At 38.1% G+C, this 14,194-nt stretch overlaps 1 protein-coding gene across 6 annotated transcripts in view; it reads left to right on the top strand.

Annotated features, from left to right (window-relative positions):
• The window catches only part of DENND5B (DENN domain containing 5B), a 186,664-nt gene that overhangs the window by 106,120 nt on the left and 66,350 nt on the right, over positions 1 to 14,194 (top strand). For all 6 annotated transcript variants that reach the window (XM_057303298.1, XM_057303297.1, XM_026502155.4 and 3 more), the window contains one exon: positions 11,506 to 11,693. In XM_057303298.1, the coding sequence (XP_057159281.1) occupies positions 11,506 to 11,693 (188 nt within the window). The remainder of the gene's footprint in view (positions 1 to 11,505; positions 11,694 to 14,194) is intronic.

Below are 14,194 nucleotides of genomic sequence, written 5' to 3'. Positions count from 1 at the left end.
ACATACGTATTTTATATTATTTATCAGATAAATTCAGTATCTGATGGGTTAAAGATTGAGGGTTTCTTCCACCAGGAATGATTTATATTTTCTTTAACAAAAGCAATTGAGTTCACTGGCAACACAGGTCTACTTTATTTTTTGCCTAACATAGATCTACTTCATTTTTTTCTTTTTTTAAAATTTAAATTCAATTAATTAACATATAGTGTATTATTAGTTTCAGAGGTAGAGTTCATTGATTCGTCAGTCTTACATTACATCACCCAGTTACCCCATCCCTCCACCCCCAACCCCTCCAGCAAAATTCTCACCTTTGTGTTTCTTTGGACCATACAGATTGCATGAGTTTGGGCCCTAAACTTACCCAAAAGCTAGCCAGTAGATAGGAATTCTAAGGTGCTTTTTCCCCCCTCCCTCCCAGAGCTAGGGCCAGGACAGACACTTTCCTGTCAGTACAGTGTTTCTTTTTTATTCTTGTTTTGTTTTTCCTTTCTCGATCCCTTTTCCCTGAGGTTTCTACCGTTTTAGGCCCTAGCTTTATGCAAGAGGATCTACTGTCTGAATCCCAGCCCTTCTTGGCCTTTGTTCCCCAACATGCACAGAAATAAAACAAGCTCTAGGCCGTCTTGGATCAGTTGTCTCAAAGACACTTCAGCTTTACCACACTGGACTCTTGTTCCCATTTTTTTCCTGGCTACTAATGACTTCTTCCTTTACTTTTTGCAAATCCATATATTCATGAATTTGGTGTTTTAAAATTATTTTATTTAGCATTTTTAGTTTATATTAGGAGCTCTAGTCCAGCATACTGCCATTAATAGACGTATTTGAAAAAGATCAATGAACTAAAATTAAAATGAACAGATTGATGGTGTCAACTCTTACAGAATATAACAACTGTTAGGCATAATTTAACTATTAATAATATAAAATAGGAAAATAATCCATGTCTGTTTTCTCTTTTGCCAACAGTTACCCATTATATTTAATCTACTTTAAACAATTTAAGTACATAGTTATATACATAGATACTTTATTTTTATCTTAACGTCTGTTGGAACAATAAGAGATACTCCTTTTCACAGGTAGTCATGGGTATTAGAAAATTATATTCTTATGAATGAATAGATATAAAGAGGCATATTTTCATTTTAAATAATTTGCTTTAAAAATGCCTGATGTCAGTCCATTGCCAATGATTTTTGGAGGCTCTACAGATTGTCATGGCTAACTTGTCATTAATGTACTTTTTACCCCTAAAATTGTGAATCAAATAAGAATTTTTAGGGGTGCCTGAGTGGCTCTGTCAGTTAAGTGTCTGCCTTTGGCTCAGGTCATGATCTCAGGGTCCTGGAATCAAGCTCCACATCTGGTTACCTGCTCAGTGGGAAGTCTGCTTCTCTCTCTCCCCCACCCTCCCCACTGCTCGTGCATTCTCTCTCTCTAATAAATAAAATCTTAAAAAAAAGAATTTAATAAAAAGCAATTCTCAACAAGTACTTGGTTCATTACCTATTTTGCAAACCCTGTTTCACTTTGAAACACATGTATATTTTTTAAAAGTCATCTAACATCAAATAAAACATCCTTTTAAAGTTATATTAAAATTATTCTCATAAATTATCCATTTTGTGGATTCTTTTGACCACAAATTATTTTCATATAGCTTAGGTTTAACAAGTTGTTAAAGATTTATTTATTTGAGAGGGAGAGAAAGTTTGCATGGGAGGGAGGGGCAGAGGGAGTGAGAGGATCTCAAGCAAACTCCCCACTGAGTATGGAACCCCACGTGGCTTGATCACAGGACCCTGAGATCATGACCTGAGCCAAAGTCAAGAGTCAGAATGTTTAACTGACTGAGCTACCCAGGCACCCCTGATTTTGGAAGTGTTTAAAAAAGTGTGTTTAAAGAAGTACATACCGGGGCACATGGGTGGTTTAGTTGGTTTAGCATCTGACTTTTAATTTCAGCTCAGGTCATGATAGGGTCCTGAGATCGAGCCCCAAGTTGGGCTCTGTGCTCAGTGGGGGCATCTGCTTGAGATTCTCTCTCTCCCTCCCTCTGCCCTGACCCCCCCACGCTCACTCACTCTTTCTCTCTCTAAAATAAATCTTTTATAAAAAGAAATACGTACCATTCACCATCCTAATTATTTCATAGTGAACAGTTCAGTAGGATTAAGTATATTCACATTGTTATTATGCAGTCAGTCTCTAGAATTTTTTATCTTGTAACACTGAAACTCTATACCTGTTGGACACTTCCCCATGTTCCCCCCTTCCAGGCCCTGGCAACTACCATTCTACTTTCTGTTTCTATGATTGACTACTTTAGATATCTCAAATAAGTAGAATTACACAATATCTGACTTTTTGTGACTAGCTTATTTCACTCGACATAAGTGAACTCAGTGAACCAACATGGTTCATCCATGTTGCAGCATGTGTCAGAATTTCCTTCCTTTTTAAGGTTGAATAATATTCAGTGTGTGTATATATACCACATTTTGTTTATCTACTGATGGACACTTGAGTTGTTTTCACCTCTTAGCCACTGTGAATAATGCTATTAAAAACATTGATGTGCAAATGTCTTTTTAAGTTTCTTCTTTCTGTTCTTTCGGACATATACCCAGAAGTGGAATTTTACAAGTTCTTAATACCTAGTTGCTGCCAAAGACACTTTGGTTTTCTATGTTAATCATATAGATGCGCTTTTAATCGCTCCAGTATATCCCATTATATAACTAGCTGTAACTGTTATAATCAGATCCCTTTTGCTAGATATTTGGGATATTACAAATAGTTTACTGTTATAAATGACACTTTATACATAAAACATTATGTACTTATGTTTTTGTATACTTAAGACGATGAATTCCTAGAATCGGAATTGCTGGGTCAAATGGTCTGTATATTTTTAAGTTTTTGATAGATACTGCCAAGTAGAAAGCTCTAGCAACTTACAAAACTACTTTTTCCTCCACACCTTTGCTGTGATTTTCTTTTTAAATCTTTGTGAACATGATAAGCAAAATGTGGCTCATTTTTCACCCATTGAATTTTTGAGGTTGAATTTTTTTTTACGTTGATTTGGATTTGTATTCTGTGTTTTGTAATGTCTTTGTGAGCTTTAGGCAATTTTTGTTGCTATTATAGTAGTTTATTATGAAAACAGTCACTGTGGGGGCAAGGGGACAAACAAGTACATTTAGGTTGGCTCAAGTGAGGTGTAGTGCAGCTTCTTTACATCAGTGCCATACTTGCTGATGTCAAGGGTCAAGTTCTCTATCGTTAGAAAACTTGTTATCCTAGCTCTTGCTTCGGGAGCTTCCAGAGGCTGTGCCCTTCATTTTGAAGTACTATAGGGCATTGTTGGCAATATCTGAGATGAATTTCTGGAGCCAGAGAGATGAGCTGAATTATGCTTGCACTGGAGGCTTCAAAGCCAGCATCAGGGGGTGACCAGTTACAGCACCCAGGATTGTGGGTGTGTAATCTTCTAGCCATATTACGATGTTCATCAAAGGTGTGCTGGCCACCACCAGCCTCATGCCTCCATTGGCAACACTTTGCAGTATGCAAATGCCATTAGACATGTCCTCCTCCTCAAACACTGAGCCACCAGCCAACACTGGAGCTGCCTTGTACCACTACCAGTCCTGTGCCCCCTACCGCAGGTGTAGCTGCAGACCCATAAGCTGTCCTGGCGGGGCTGACCTTGTTCTCACAATGATGCTGGTTAGACAGGGTCTGAAATGGTGGAGGCAGGGCCGTCACAGGGTCTGCATATAAGCGACTGCTAGGCAAATTTTTGACAGTATATTCTGTATAATGTGGTAAATCATAATTTTTTTAGTGTCTAAATAGTTTTACTTTACATGCCTTAGATATTAACGTATTAATTTCTTAATACACATTTATTGACCACTCACTATACCAAGTACTGGAAATTTTTTTTTTTTAAGATTTTATTTATTTATTTGACAGAGAGAGACCACGAGAGCGGGAACACAAGCCGGGGGAGTGGGAGTGGGAGAAGCAGGCTTCCTGCTGAGCAGGGAGCCCAATGCGGGGCTCAATCCCAGACTCTGGGATCATGATCTGAGCTGAAGGCAGATGCTCAACGACTGAGCCACCCAGGCGCCCCCCATGTACTGGAAATTCTGAGATTAAACATACCGTCATTGCTCTCTGGCAGATGATGGTATAGTAAGGAAAAAGTGGAACTTAGCCAAGCTCTGAAAGGGGAAGGGACCTTCTAGACAGAGAAAAAGTGTATACAAAAGTACAGAAACCTGTGAATACATGTTAGATTTAGTGAATGAATTACAGGCAGATGATTTGACTGTATACGGGGTGGTAGTAAGAAATGAGGCAGGAAAGGACCAAGTCAAGAAGAGCCTCATATGCCATGCTGAGGCATATCTTAAATATGAAAATATTGTCTTTTACACATTCATCACTTTGAGTATCAAACAAATGATTTTCCTAAAATTAAATTTTTTAAAACATACTTAAGAAAGCTCTTTTATTTCTTGATTCAGTTAAAAAGGATGTTCTTGTTTCTGCTAAATAATTGCATTATAAAAAAGGATGTAGCATTTCAACCAGCCTTGAAGAGAACACAGAACTGGAAAGAATAGACATAGAATACCCAAGCAAGTGGGAGAATTGTGCTGAAGGAAATACAAACCATGTATATCAGTCTTTCAATATAGAGTATAAGAGGGGAAAGTGTATAATTTATTTTCACTCTCCATGTGCAAGTTTCCCATAATCAAAGCAAGAAAATAGCCCAAGGTGCTACTTGCCATTACTTGAAGAATTTGTTTTCTCTGAGATTCAACATTTTTCCCCACCAGCAGTTAAAAAAAGTAGCCAAGCTGGGGCGCCTGGGTGACTCAGTTGGTTAAACATCTCTGCCTTCAGCTCGGGTCCTGGGATCAAGCCCCATATCTGTCTTTCTGCTAAGTGAGGAGCCTGCTTCTCCCTCTCCCTCTGCCTGCCCCTTTGCCTGCTTGTGCTCTCTCTCTCTCTCTCTCTGTCAAATAAATAAATAAAATCTTAAAAAAGAAAATGTAGCCACGGTTCTAGAGATTTGATTTGGCTGCTTAAAACCCTGGATCTTTCAGCCTAGGTCCAGTCAGGAAACAGATTAAACCACATCTGTAATTCAGACAGAGGAATGTAATAAGAATTATTAAGCTATAACAGAAAGTAACTATAAAGACATGAAGAAAACTCTAACAGGTACCCAAGGAAGGACAAACTTGGAAGGGTGGCCGGTTTCCCAAGGCTGAGGTTCATATCACTGAAGAAAATGCGGTTGCAGCCCATTGGATGGTGGAGAAAGTCAGTGAGTTGCCCGGTCCAGAGCTGATCCTTAGTCGCTGGGCAAGGGGAGACAAACCTCTGAGGTTCAAGTGAGCTGTGGCTGGTGAGTGGGCACACAGAAATTGTCAGGACACCACTGTGGGTGTGAGATCTGAGTGTACAATATCCATGTTAGGGGGACCGTGGGAAGGTGACCACCGGTCCAATCACTGAGGCACATGGCTGGGGAAGTGTACCCACCAGATGTCTTCATATAACCACACCACTGATCAACCATGCACCAGGAGCGAGAACAAACAAAATGCTGCAGGTGTACACTGGAAACAAGAAGAGAGGCTCCTTCCTCCTGCGGTGTCTCTGCATCGCCTTCTACTGGTAAAGCTTAGTGCTCACCGCAAAACAGAATGCTTAGTTTAGTCCATTATCATAGACCATGTGCTGAGTGAATTTGGACCTGAGAGGCAATAAATATGTAACTGGCACAGGATCAGACTGCTTATAGTCTTGAGCCTTTCAACTGTGTCTGGCTTACAATTGAGAAAAAAAAATACTAAAGTGGCCCCGACATCTAGGAACCAATCTAGTTCTCAAGCTAGGGCTCACTGTTATTGCATCCTTCTGATCTGATGCTCACAACTGAGCCATGTTGTTCTATAGAATATAAATAGTCTAACAGGAACCTCCACTTCAAGCAAGATCACTGTGCACCTCACAAAATACCAGACATCCTCTTCTCTCGCTGAATTGTAACTGCTGCTTCACTTCCTCACCAGATACAGTCCTAGCCCCACCTTAATCTGCCTTCCCTATAGATCTCACACCCTGTCATAGAATTGCCTTGATTTGTGACAGTATCTAATCCAAAGCAAGTCTCTACTTTCTTATACCCTCCCTAAAATTATCCAGTCCCAGGCCAAATCTCTGTCTCTAAACCCTCTTATGAAGACATTGCACAGATCCCCAAGATGTGTGCGCTCCCTCTCCATAAGGAGTAGTAAACCCAACTTGTTCACATACAGATGTGTTCCTGGGGTGTTTGACTGAAGAGCACTGATAGAATAAATGATTACTAGTTCTTAACCAAGTGGATCTTCTCATTCCTCCCTTTCCTTAAAAGAATTATTCTTTTTTTTTTTTTTAAGATTTGTTTATTTTTAGAGAGAGTGCATGCTTGTACACACATGCAAGCGGGGAAGGGGAGTTGCGACGACGGGCAAAGGGAGAGAATCTTTCAAGCAAACTACCTGCTGAGCGAGAAGTCCAGGACCCATGAGATCTAACCAAGAATGGGACACTTAACCGATGGAGCCACCCAGGCACCCCTTAAAAACATTATTCTTGGGGTGCCTGGGTGGCTCAGTCATAAGCATCTGCCTTTGGCTCAGGTCATGATCTCAGGGTCCTGGGATCAAGTCCCACAATCAGGCTCCCTGCTCGGCGAGGAGTCAGCTTCTCCCTCCCTCTCTGCCCCTGACTCGTTCTCTCTCAACAAAATAAATAAAATCCTTTAAAAAAAAAAAATTATTCTTAGGGGTGCCTGGTGGCTCCGTGGATTAAGCGGCTGCCTTTGGCTCAGGTCATGATCTCAGCACCACCCCCCTCACCCCCCACCCCCTATCAGGCTCCCTGCTCAGTGGGGAGCCTGCTTCTCCCTCTCCCTCTGCCCCTCCCCCTGCTTGTGTGCCAGTGCTCTCTCTCTCTCTTTCTCTCAAATAGGTAAAATATTTAAAAAAAGAAACATTATTCTTGGGGTGCCTGGGTAGCACAGTCGTTAGGCGTCTGCCTTCGGCTCAGGGCGTGATCCCGGCGTTCCGGGTTCGAGTTCCACATCGGGCTCGTCCACTGGGAGCCTGCTTCTTCCTCTCCCACTCCCCCTGCTTGTGTTCCCTCTCTTGCTGGCTGGCCATCTCTGTCAAAGGAAGAAAGAAAGAGAAAGAATCTTAAAAAAAAAAAGAAAGAAAGAAAGAAACGTTATTCTTATGTAAGGTATTCATAAGTCGGAAATGGGTAAGGGATTGGAAGAAGGATATGCCCCTACATTAAATTACTTACGGACATTTAAGTAGTATTTTCTCCCATTTAATGTTGTGCAAAAACTGTAATTCTTTTTTAAAACCTAGATTTTAGTGTTATTGCTTTTTTTTCCCTAAAGAAACTAGTTAAATTAGAAACATTGACTTTTTTAAAGTAAGTGATTGTCTTAGAAAACTAATCTTCAACAATACCAAAAAAACCCCTGATAATAGTTTATTTTTATAACTTTTCACGACAATAAAACTCTGTAGAAACCCGCAGTAAAACTAAAGCAATTTTTATTTATTTTATTTTTTAAAAGTTGTTATTAAGTAATCTCTACACCCAATGTGGGTCTCAAGCTCACTATCCCAAGATGAAGAGTCGCATGCCCTTCTGACTAAGCCAGGCAGGCACCCCAACTAGTAGCAGTTTTTGAAAGTTAGCAGATAAACACCAGAACAATCAAGTTATTTTTCTAATAGCCCATCTACATAGTACATACTGTACATTTTGAATACAGTCAGATTGTAAAATTTGTAAATAAGATGACTGTGAAGTTAATTTTTTCTTTCTTTTAATTTTTCTTTTTCTTCTTTTTTTTCCCCCTTTCTCTTAATTTTTAAATGAGCTCTGTTTTCCTCAAACCTCAGGAGTGACATGTGGAATACATCTTCCTGGTAGAGCAACAATGTGCTTTATTCTCTAGTCACTTCCAAAAAATTGTGGAGGCTTCCTGAGAGTCCTTTTTCTGCTCTGAAGGGCCTTGGAAACCCTGCATTATATTTCACTATTAAAATCTTTACATTTTTAATATAAAGCAGGAAAAAAATGTTTAAATCTGATTATTTCTAAACAGTAGTTCTGATCCCTACACAGTCTACTTAAACATAGTTAGAATGAGTCACTTCTAAAAATTCTCTGTGTAACGGACAGTATCCATGGCTTAGTAAATGAATATTTGAATTTTCTTTATAAGTGGGCATGCAGATAATTAACTGAATATATGAATATCCAAGAAATGTGATTTTTGAGTGCAGTTTCTTGTCTGAGTAGTTACCATTTTCTCCTACTGAAAAATTAGTTCTTTAGTCTCTTGTGGACAAAATCTAATCAATTATCTATTTAAATTGTGGTTATCCAGCAAAATTATGTAGTCTTACTGAACTAATTCATTTATTTGTTACAAAATATTTTTAGAGGGTTGCCTGAGTGGCTCATTCAGTTAAGCATCTGCCTTCAGCTCAGGTCACGATCTCAGGGTCCTGGGATCGGGCCCCACTGTTACGCTCCGGCTCTGCACCCAGCGAGGAGCCTGCTTCCCCTCCCCCTTTGCCCCTCACCCCTGCTTGTCCTCTCTCTCTCAAATAAATAAAATCTTTTAAAAAATATTTTTTGAACATCTATTGTATGTCAGATCTGAGATAAGGTGCCAAAGTTAGAAAAATAAATAAGACTCCAACCCTTGGTTGAAATGGGTGGCCAACAAAAGAGAATCTTAAAGACATTTCCCTGAATTTGGCCTTTTCATAGTTTATCTGCAGGCCTTCCTACCCCTTCTTTTTTTGTGTTTTGTTAGGACTTATTACAATAAGAGGGGAAAATTACAACCAATAGCATCATTAAATTTGGTCAGTAACAGTACTTAGGTGACTCAGTCGGTTAAGCGTCCAACTCTTGATTTTGGCTTAGGTCATGATCTCAGGGTCATGAGTTCGAGCCCCACGTCAAGCTTCATGCTCAGCAGGGAGTCTGCTTGAGATTCTCTCTCCATCTCCTTCTGCCCCTTCCCCTGCACGTATGCTTGTGCGTGCTCCCTCTCTCTCTCTCAAAAATAAATTGGGGGGTGGGTCAGTAAATTTTGATCAGCACTGCTATAAACTAGGCCCTGTGCTTTATAGGCAAAACAAGATAAAATGGGTACCACTCTGTCCTTACTGAGCCCACAGTAGAGAAAAAAAGCCCACAGGGCATGTGCCATTATGGAGTCCTGTTACAGTTGAGAGCTACAGTTAGTAGGGACATTCAATAGATTTCAGGGGTTTCAAGTCAGCTGCCCACCCCTACCCCTGTGATGAAAGACCCCCATCTCCCATAGCTCAAACATCTGCGTCTTGACTAGCAAAGTGCTAGGTAGCTGATCATCTGATCTCCTTTGACCACCCTGTCTCCACAGAGTACCAGCAGTCTCCACCCAGCTTCTCTGGGCCCCAGCTGGTGTGTATGTGTGTTTGTGTGTTGATGTGTGTCCATGTCCCCACCTGAGGTGATTGGGTCAGCTGTTTGTTCATATGTCTGACCCCTGCCCCTAGGGGCCACCTGGTGTTTGTGTTTTAAAAGTATTCCTATAAACAGGTTTTCACCTAAAACTTAAATCTTTTTTTTTTTTTAAGAATTTTTTTTTAAGTAATCTCTATACCTAACGTGGGCTCAAATCTACAACCCCAAGATCAAGAGTCACCTGCTCTACCAACTGAGCGGGCCAGGCACCCCATAAAATTTAAGTCTTAATAGTGAATCACATAAGGAAACTTCGAAGTGTACTTGGTTATGGATAGCTGATGACTCATTACCAAAATCCCACTGTAGACTATTAAAGTAGTTGTAAACAAATTATAAAACAACACAAGAAAGATTTTTAAGCAGAAAACATCCTGTTTATGCTTGGTCAGGTGTTCTTTGGGTTGATGTGAACCAAATAGCATCTGATCATTTTCTTTAAACCTTTTCTAAAAGACTGCCACAAAATGTTACTCCTCCAGATTTTACTGTTTTTGTGCAGAGTGAATTCTGTGAGAGCAAAATTACAAGTCCATAATATCCTTTCTCTTCAATTCTCAAATCCAAAAAATTTCAGAAAATCAAAGATTCTTTTTGTAACTGATTTATTGAAAAAGCAGACCTGAACCAGATGACCCTATTTAAATTCTTTATCTGTTCTATTGGGGCACTCATAAAGTTTGCTGCAGAAATATTACAGATATTTCTAGATATTTCATGTATATGGTATATGCAGAATATTACCTTTTTTTTTTTATTTATTTGAGAGACTGAGTGAGAAAGAGAGCATGAGAGGGGGGAGGAGCAGAAGGAGAGAGAGAAGCAGACTCCCTGCTGAGCAGGGAGCGCTACTCAGAGCTCAGGACTTGATCCCGTGACTCCAGGATCACGACCTGAGTTGAAGGCAGATGCTTGCTTTACCGAATGAGCCACCCAGGTGCCCCACAATATTACCTTTTAAAAAAAAAAAGTGAATTCTAAACACATCTGCCTCCAAAGGTTTAAATGAGGATTATAGACAATGGATGTATAAAGCACCCCCATGGCAGAGTGGTTTAAGAGGGCACTTTATTTGTGACTGTGTGAAGTAATGGATGTTAACAAAACTTACTGAGGTAATCATTTTGCAATATATACATATATCAAATCATTATATCATACTCCTAAAACTAATATAATGTTGTATGTCAATTATATCGCAATAAAATGGGGAAGACACTTTAATATTGTAAGCAGTTTGTAGTTTTGATTAATTCATGTGAAGAAAACAAAAGCAAAAATCAACCTTTAGTTTTCAGGTAACTTTCCCTTTGTTTCTAGATTTGATAGTTATGCAGTTGGGGGTTAAATATAGAAGTATGATTATGAATGCATATATCTGTTTGATTTCATATACCTACAAAATGAAGGCTAAAATAAATATAATCAGGATAACCATAGGCCATAACCATGATCATAATATACAAGAAAAAAAAGAGCCTCTGAATTGGGGATTAGATTGATATCCATGTATACAAAAAGTGATCAGTAGCAATATCCTGGTACATTTTCAATGGGAGACATGCCAAGAGCAATTTTATTAGTTCTTGTTTCCTCCACATTTTAAGGGAATGTAAACTTAAATACGGGTGATTTCAGAAGCAAGAATAAGATAATGTTTCCCACCTACTCATACCTCCCTTAGTACCATTCAGGTGAAACCATTGAACTCTTTAATTATGATACTGGGATAGAACTGACCTATTTTCTGCATGATCATAAAGAAACATTTATTACAACATTTTTTTTCTGGAAATTAGTATTTTCAAGCTTAATGCAGTGATTATGTTTTTATTTGGATTCTTCTCCTCCTTTTTTCCTTGTTCTGTACAGATTATCAGCGCTTGATGACTGTGGCGGAAGGCATCACCACACTTTTGTTCCCATTTCAGTGGCAGCATGTTTATGTGCCCATCCTCCCTGCTTCTCTGCTACATTTTCTTGATGCTCCTGTCCCTTATCTGATGGGCCTTCAGTCAAAAGAAGGAACTGACCGTTCTAAACTAGAACTTCCTCAAGAGGTAAAACTTATAATGAGTGATAAAGCATTTGCTGTTTGTTGATTTAGGTCAAGGCCACTTTATTATTAGACAGCATTATCTTTGTCCAAACTGTGTCTCTGACCGTCCTGAATCTCCCAAGTAGGACTAGGGTGGAGCCTGAGCTGTGGAGCACAGATCTGACTTCTGAGGGTTACCATGACTAGCATGGTTCAAACAGGACAGTGGCAAATTTTCACAGCTATAAATTTGTGAAGATGAACAACAGTAGATGGTCTAGTTGCTTTATTATTCTAATAACATTTAATTTCTTCTTCCCCCATTCATGTTATAAATTCTGCTTTTAAACAATATAGCCCAGGTTTTCCCATCATTAAAATCTTTAAAGTCATTGTATTAATTGAGATGAGTTTGTTTCTTGACTTCCATCAAATGAAAAGTTACATCTCTCAGCAGTCTATGGATAATAGAAATATCAAATACTTTGATATTCTGTTTTCAGACCTAAAGCTAGTTACCAACTTTTTCTAAATGCCAACTTGACTGGTGTTTGAGATAAAAATTCTAACCCTTAGCTTTTAGACCACCTTAAGGTTACTACTCTTTCTGTGTTGTGTTTTCAGATGTTGTTTAAGAAAAAAATAGGAATTCTTGAAGCATTTTGAATCTGTTTTTTTGGCTGTCGTTAATGGTACTCAGAATTGGAATGTAAAACTTTGAAATGAAATATTGATGAGGGTGCCATGGCCTATTACAAAACATTAAGTAGTTAACTACTTTATATTATTAGCTATTTAATTAGCACCTTTCTTAATAAAATCTTTCATGCTGTGCTTTCCTTTTATTAGTTCTTATTTCCCATAGATGTTCTTGTTTTAATAAGTGAATTTAAAATAACACACTAAGCCACAGCCATTGTACCCGGTAATGATTCCTGTAATCATCCATTGCTTACTTCATTCCAATGAATGTTTCCCTACCAAAATTAACATTTTTGTTCAGGGGAAAATAGCTTGATTCAGATCATATAAGATATGTATGTAAGCTGTCTTGCTCTTTTTGAGCTTATGCATGTTCTCTGCTTTTGCCTCCCCATTATATCTCTTTTCTCTATTACCTGAACTCTCTTGTTTTCTCTTTTATTAGATTAATCTAACTAGATTAATCTAAGTATCTTGTTGGTTCAAAGAAAAAATCCTTTAAATTTTCAAGGAAAAAGAATAGCCAAATCTATTTTAAATGCAATTGAAGTTTAAGAACTTAAATAAAATCTTTAAAAGAAAAAAAAAAAGAACTTAAATAGTGACATGTTTTAGTTTCCTGTTGAGTATCTGGTCTATTTGTATATTAATCAAATGATATTTTATAAGACAATATGTTTAGGTGTATAAATATTATCTTTCTGTTTTTGTATGAGTTATAATTGTTGAGAGTTTTTAAATGCCACCTGGATATTTTTGTAGTGGGGAAGTCTTTTTCTCTCCATATCTGCATGTATTCTCTGGCTCTAAAGATAAACAAACTTCAAAATTCTGAATGCTCTTGCAGCAATGTCTGTGATTTTCTAATTTTTTACTCATTAAATCAACACTCTTTCATAAATGTCCATGCCCGTCTATTCAGAGAGTAGAATAACAGGAAATAACCTGGGTCAGCTCTTAGCATTTTCCTCTAAAATAACGATGTACTAACATATATTTTCTATACAGAAGCACTGCTATTTTCACAGCTGACCCAGGTTATTTCCTGTTATTCTACTCTCTGAATAGACGGGCATGTCCAGTTATGAAAGAGTGTTGATTTAATGAGTAAAAAATTAGAAAATCACAGACATAGCTGCAAGAGCGTTCAGAATTTTGAAGTTTATTTATCTTGAGAATTCACACAGGTCACTTTGTGCTGGTAGCCTTTTACAATGAGATGAAATAATCTACTTCTCATAATTTTGGAGAAGTAAGTATAAAAATAGCCATTTAAAAAAGTGATTTAAATATATTCACTCATAATATTCACCTCCTCCCTCCTTTCCCTGAAAACTGTAAAATAAAATAATAGCTAAAAATAGTGACAGGGGAAAAAAAACAGTGACAGGGTTTCTTAGAATAGTTATGAAAATGATAAGTTTACAAAATGATTATTTTAAGAAGGTATGATTTTAGTTGTTAGCTAACTAATGTAAGTACATAGACTTATAATTAACCACCCACTGACTTTCCCCGTAGTTCTAAAATGATAGGCACAGGTGGCCACTTTGTTATATTGTTTTTTGGGGGCTGGGGTGGGGAGAGTGATGGTAGAAGAATATAGTATTGAAGGTGAATTGCAGAGAATGGTACCTCACTTTCTCCCATTCTTGCTCATCTTTACAGTAAATGGTGGGCAAAAAATCAAAAAACTAAATTAGAATTGCTTTTCCACTTTCTTTTTGTTGTATCTTACCCTGAGATTCTATAAGAATATTTTATTCTTATATTCTATATTACATAGAATATATAAACTATAAGAATATTTTATTGTTTATT

This window comes from Ursus arctos, unplaced genomic scaffold, assembly GCF_023065955.2.
Source record: "Ursus arctos isolate Adak ecotype North America unplaced genomic scaffold, UrsArc2.0 scaffold_26, whole genome shotgun sequence".
NCBI classification, from domain to species: Eukaryota; Metazoa; Chordata; class Mammalia; order Carnivora; family Ursidae; genus Ursus; species Ursus arctos.
Note: the sequence above shows the minus strand (reverse complement) of the source record. Positions and strands in the feature narration are given on the sequence as shown.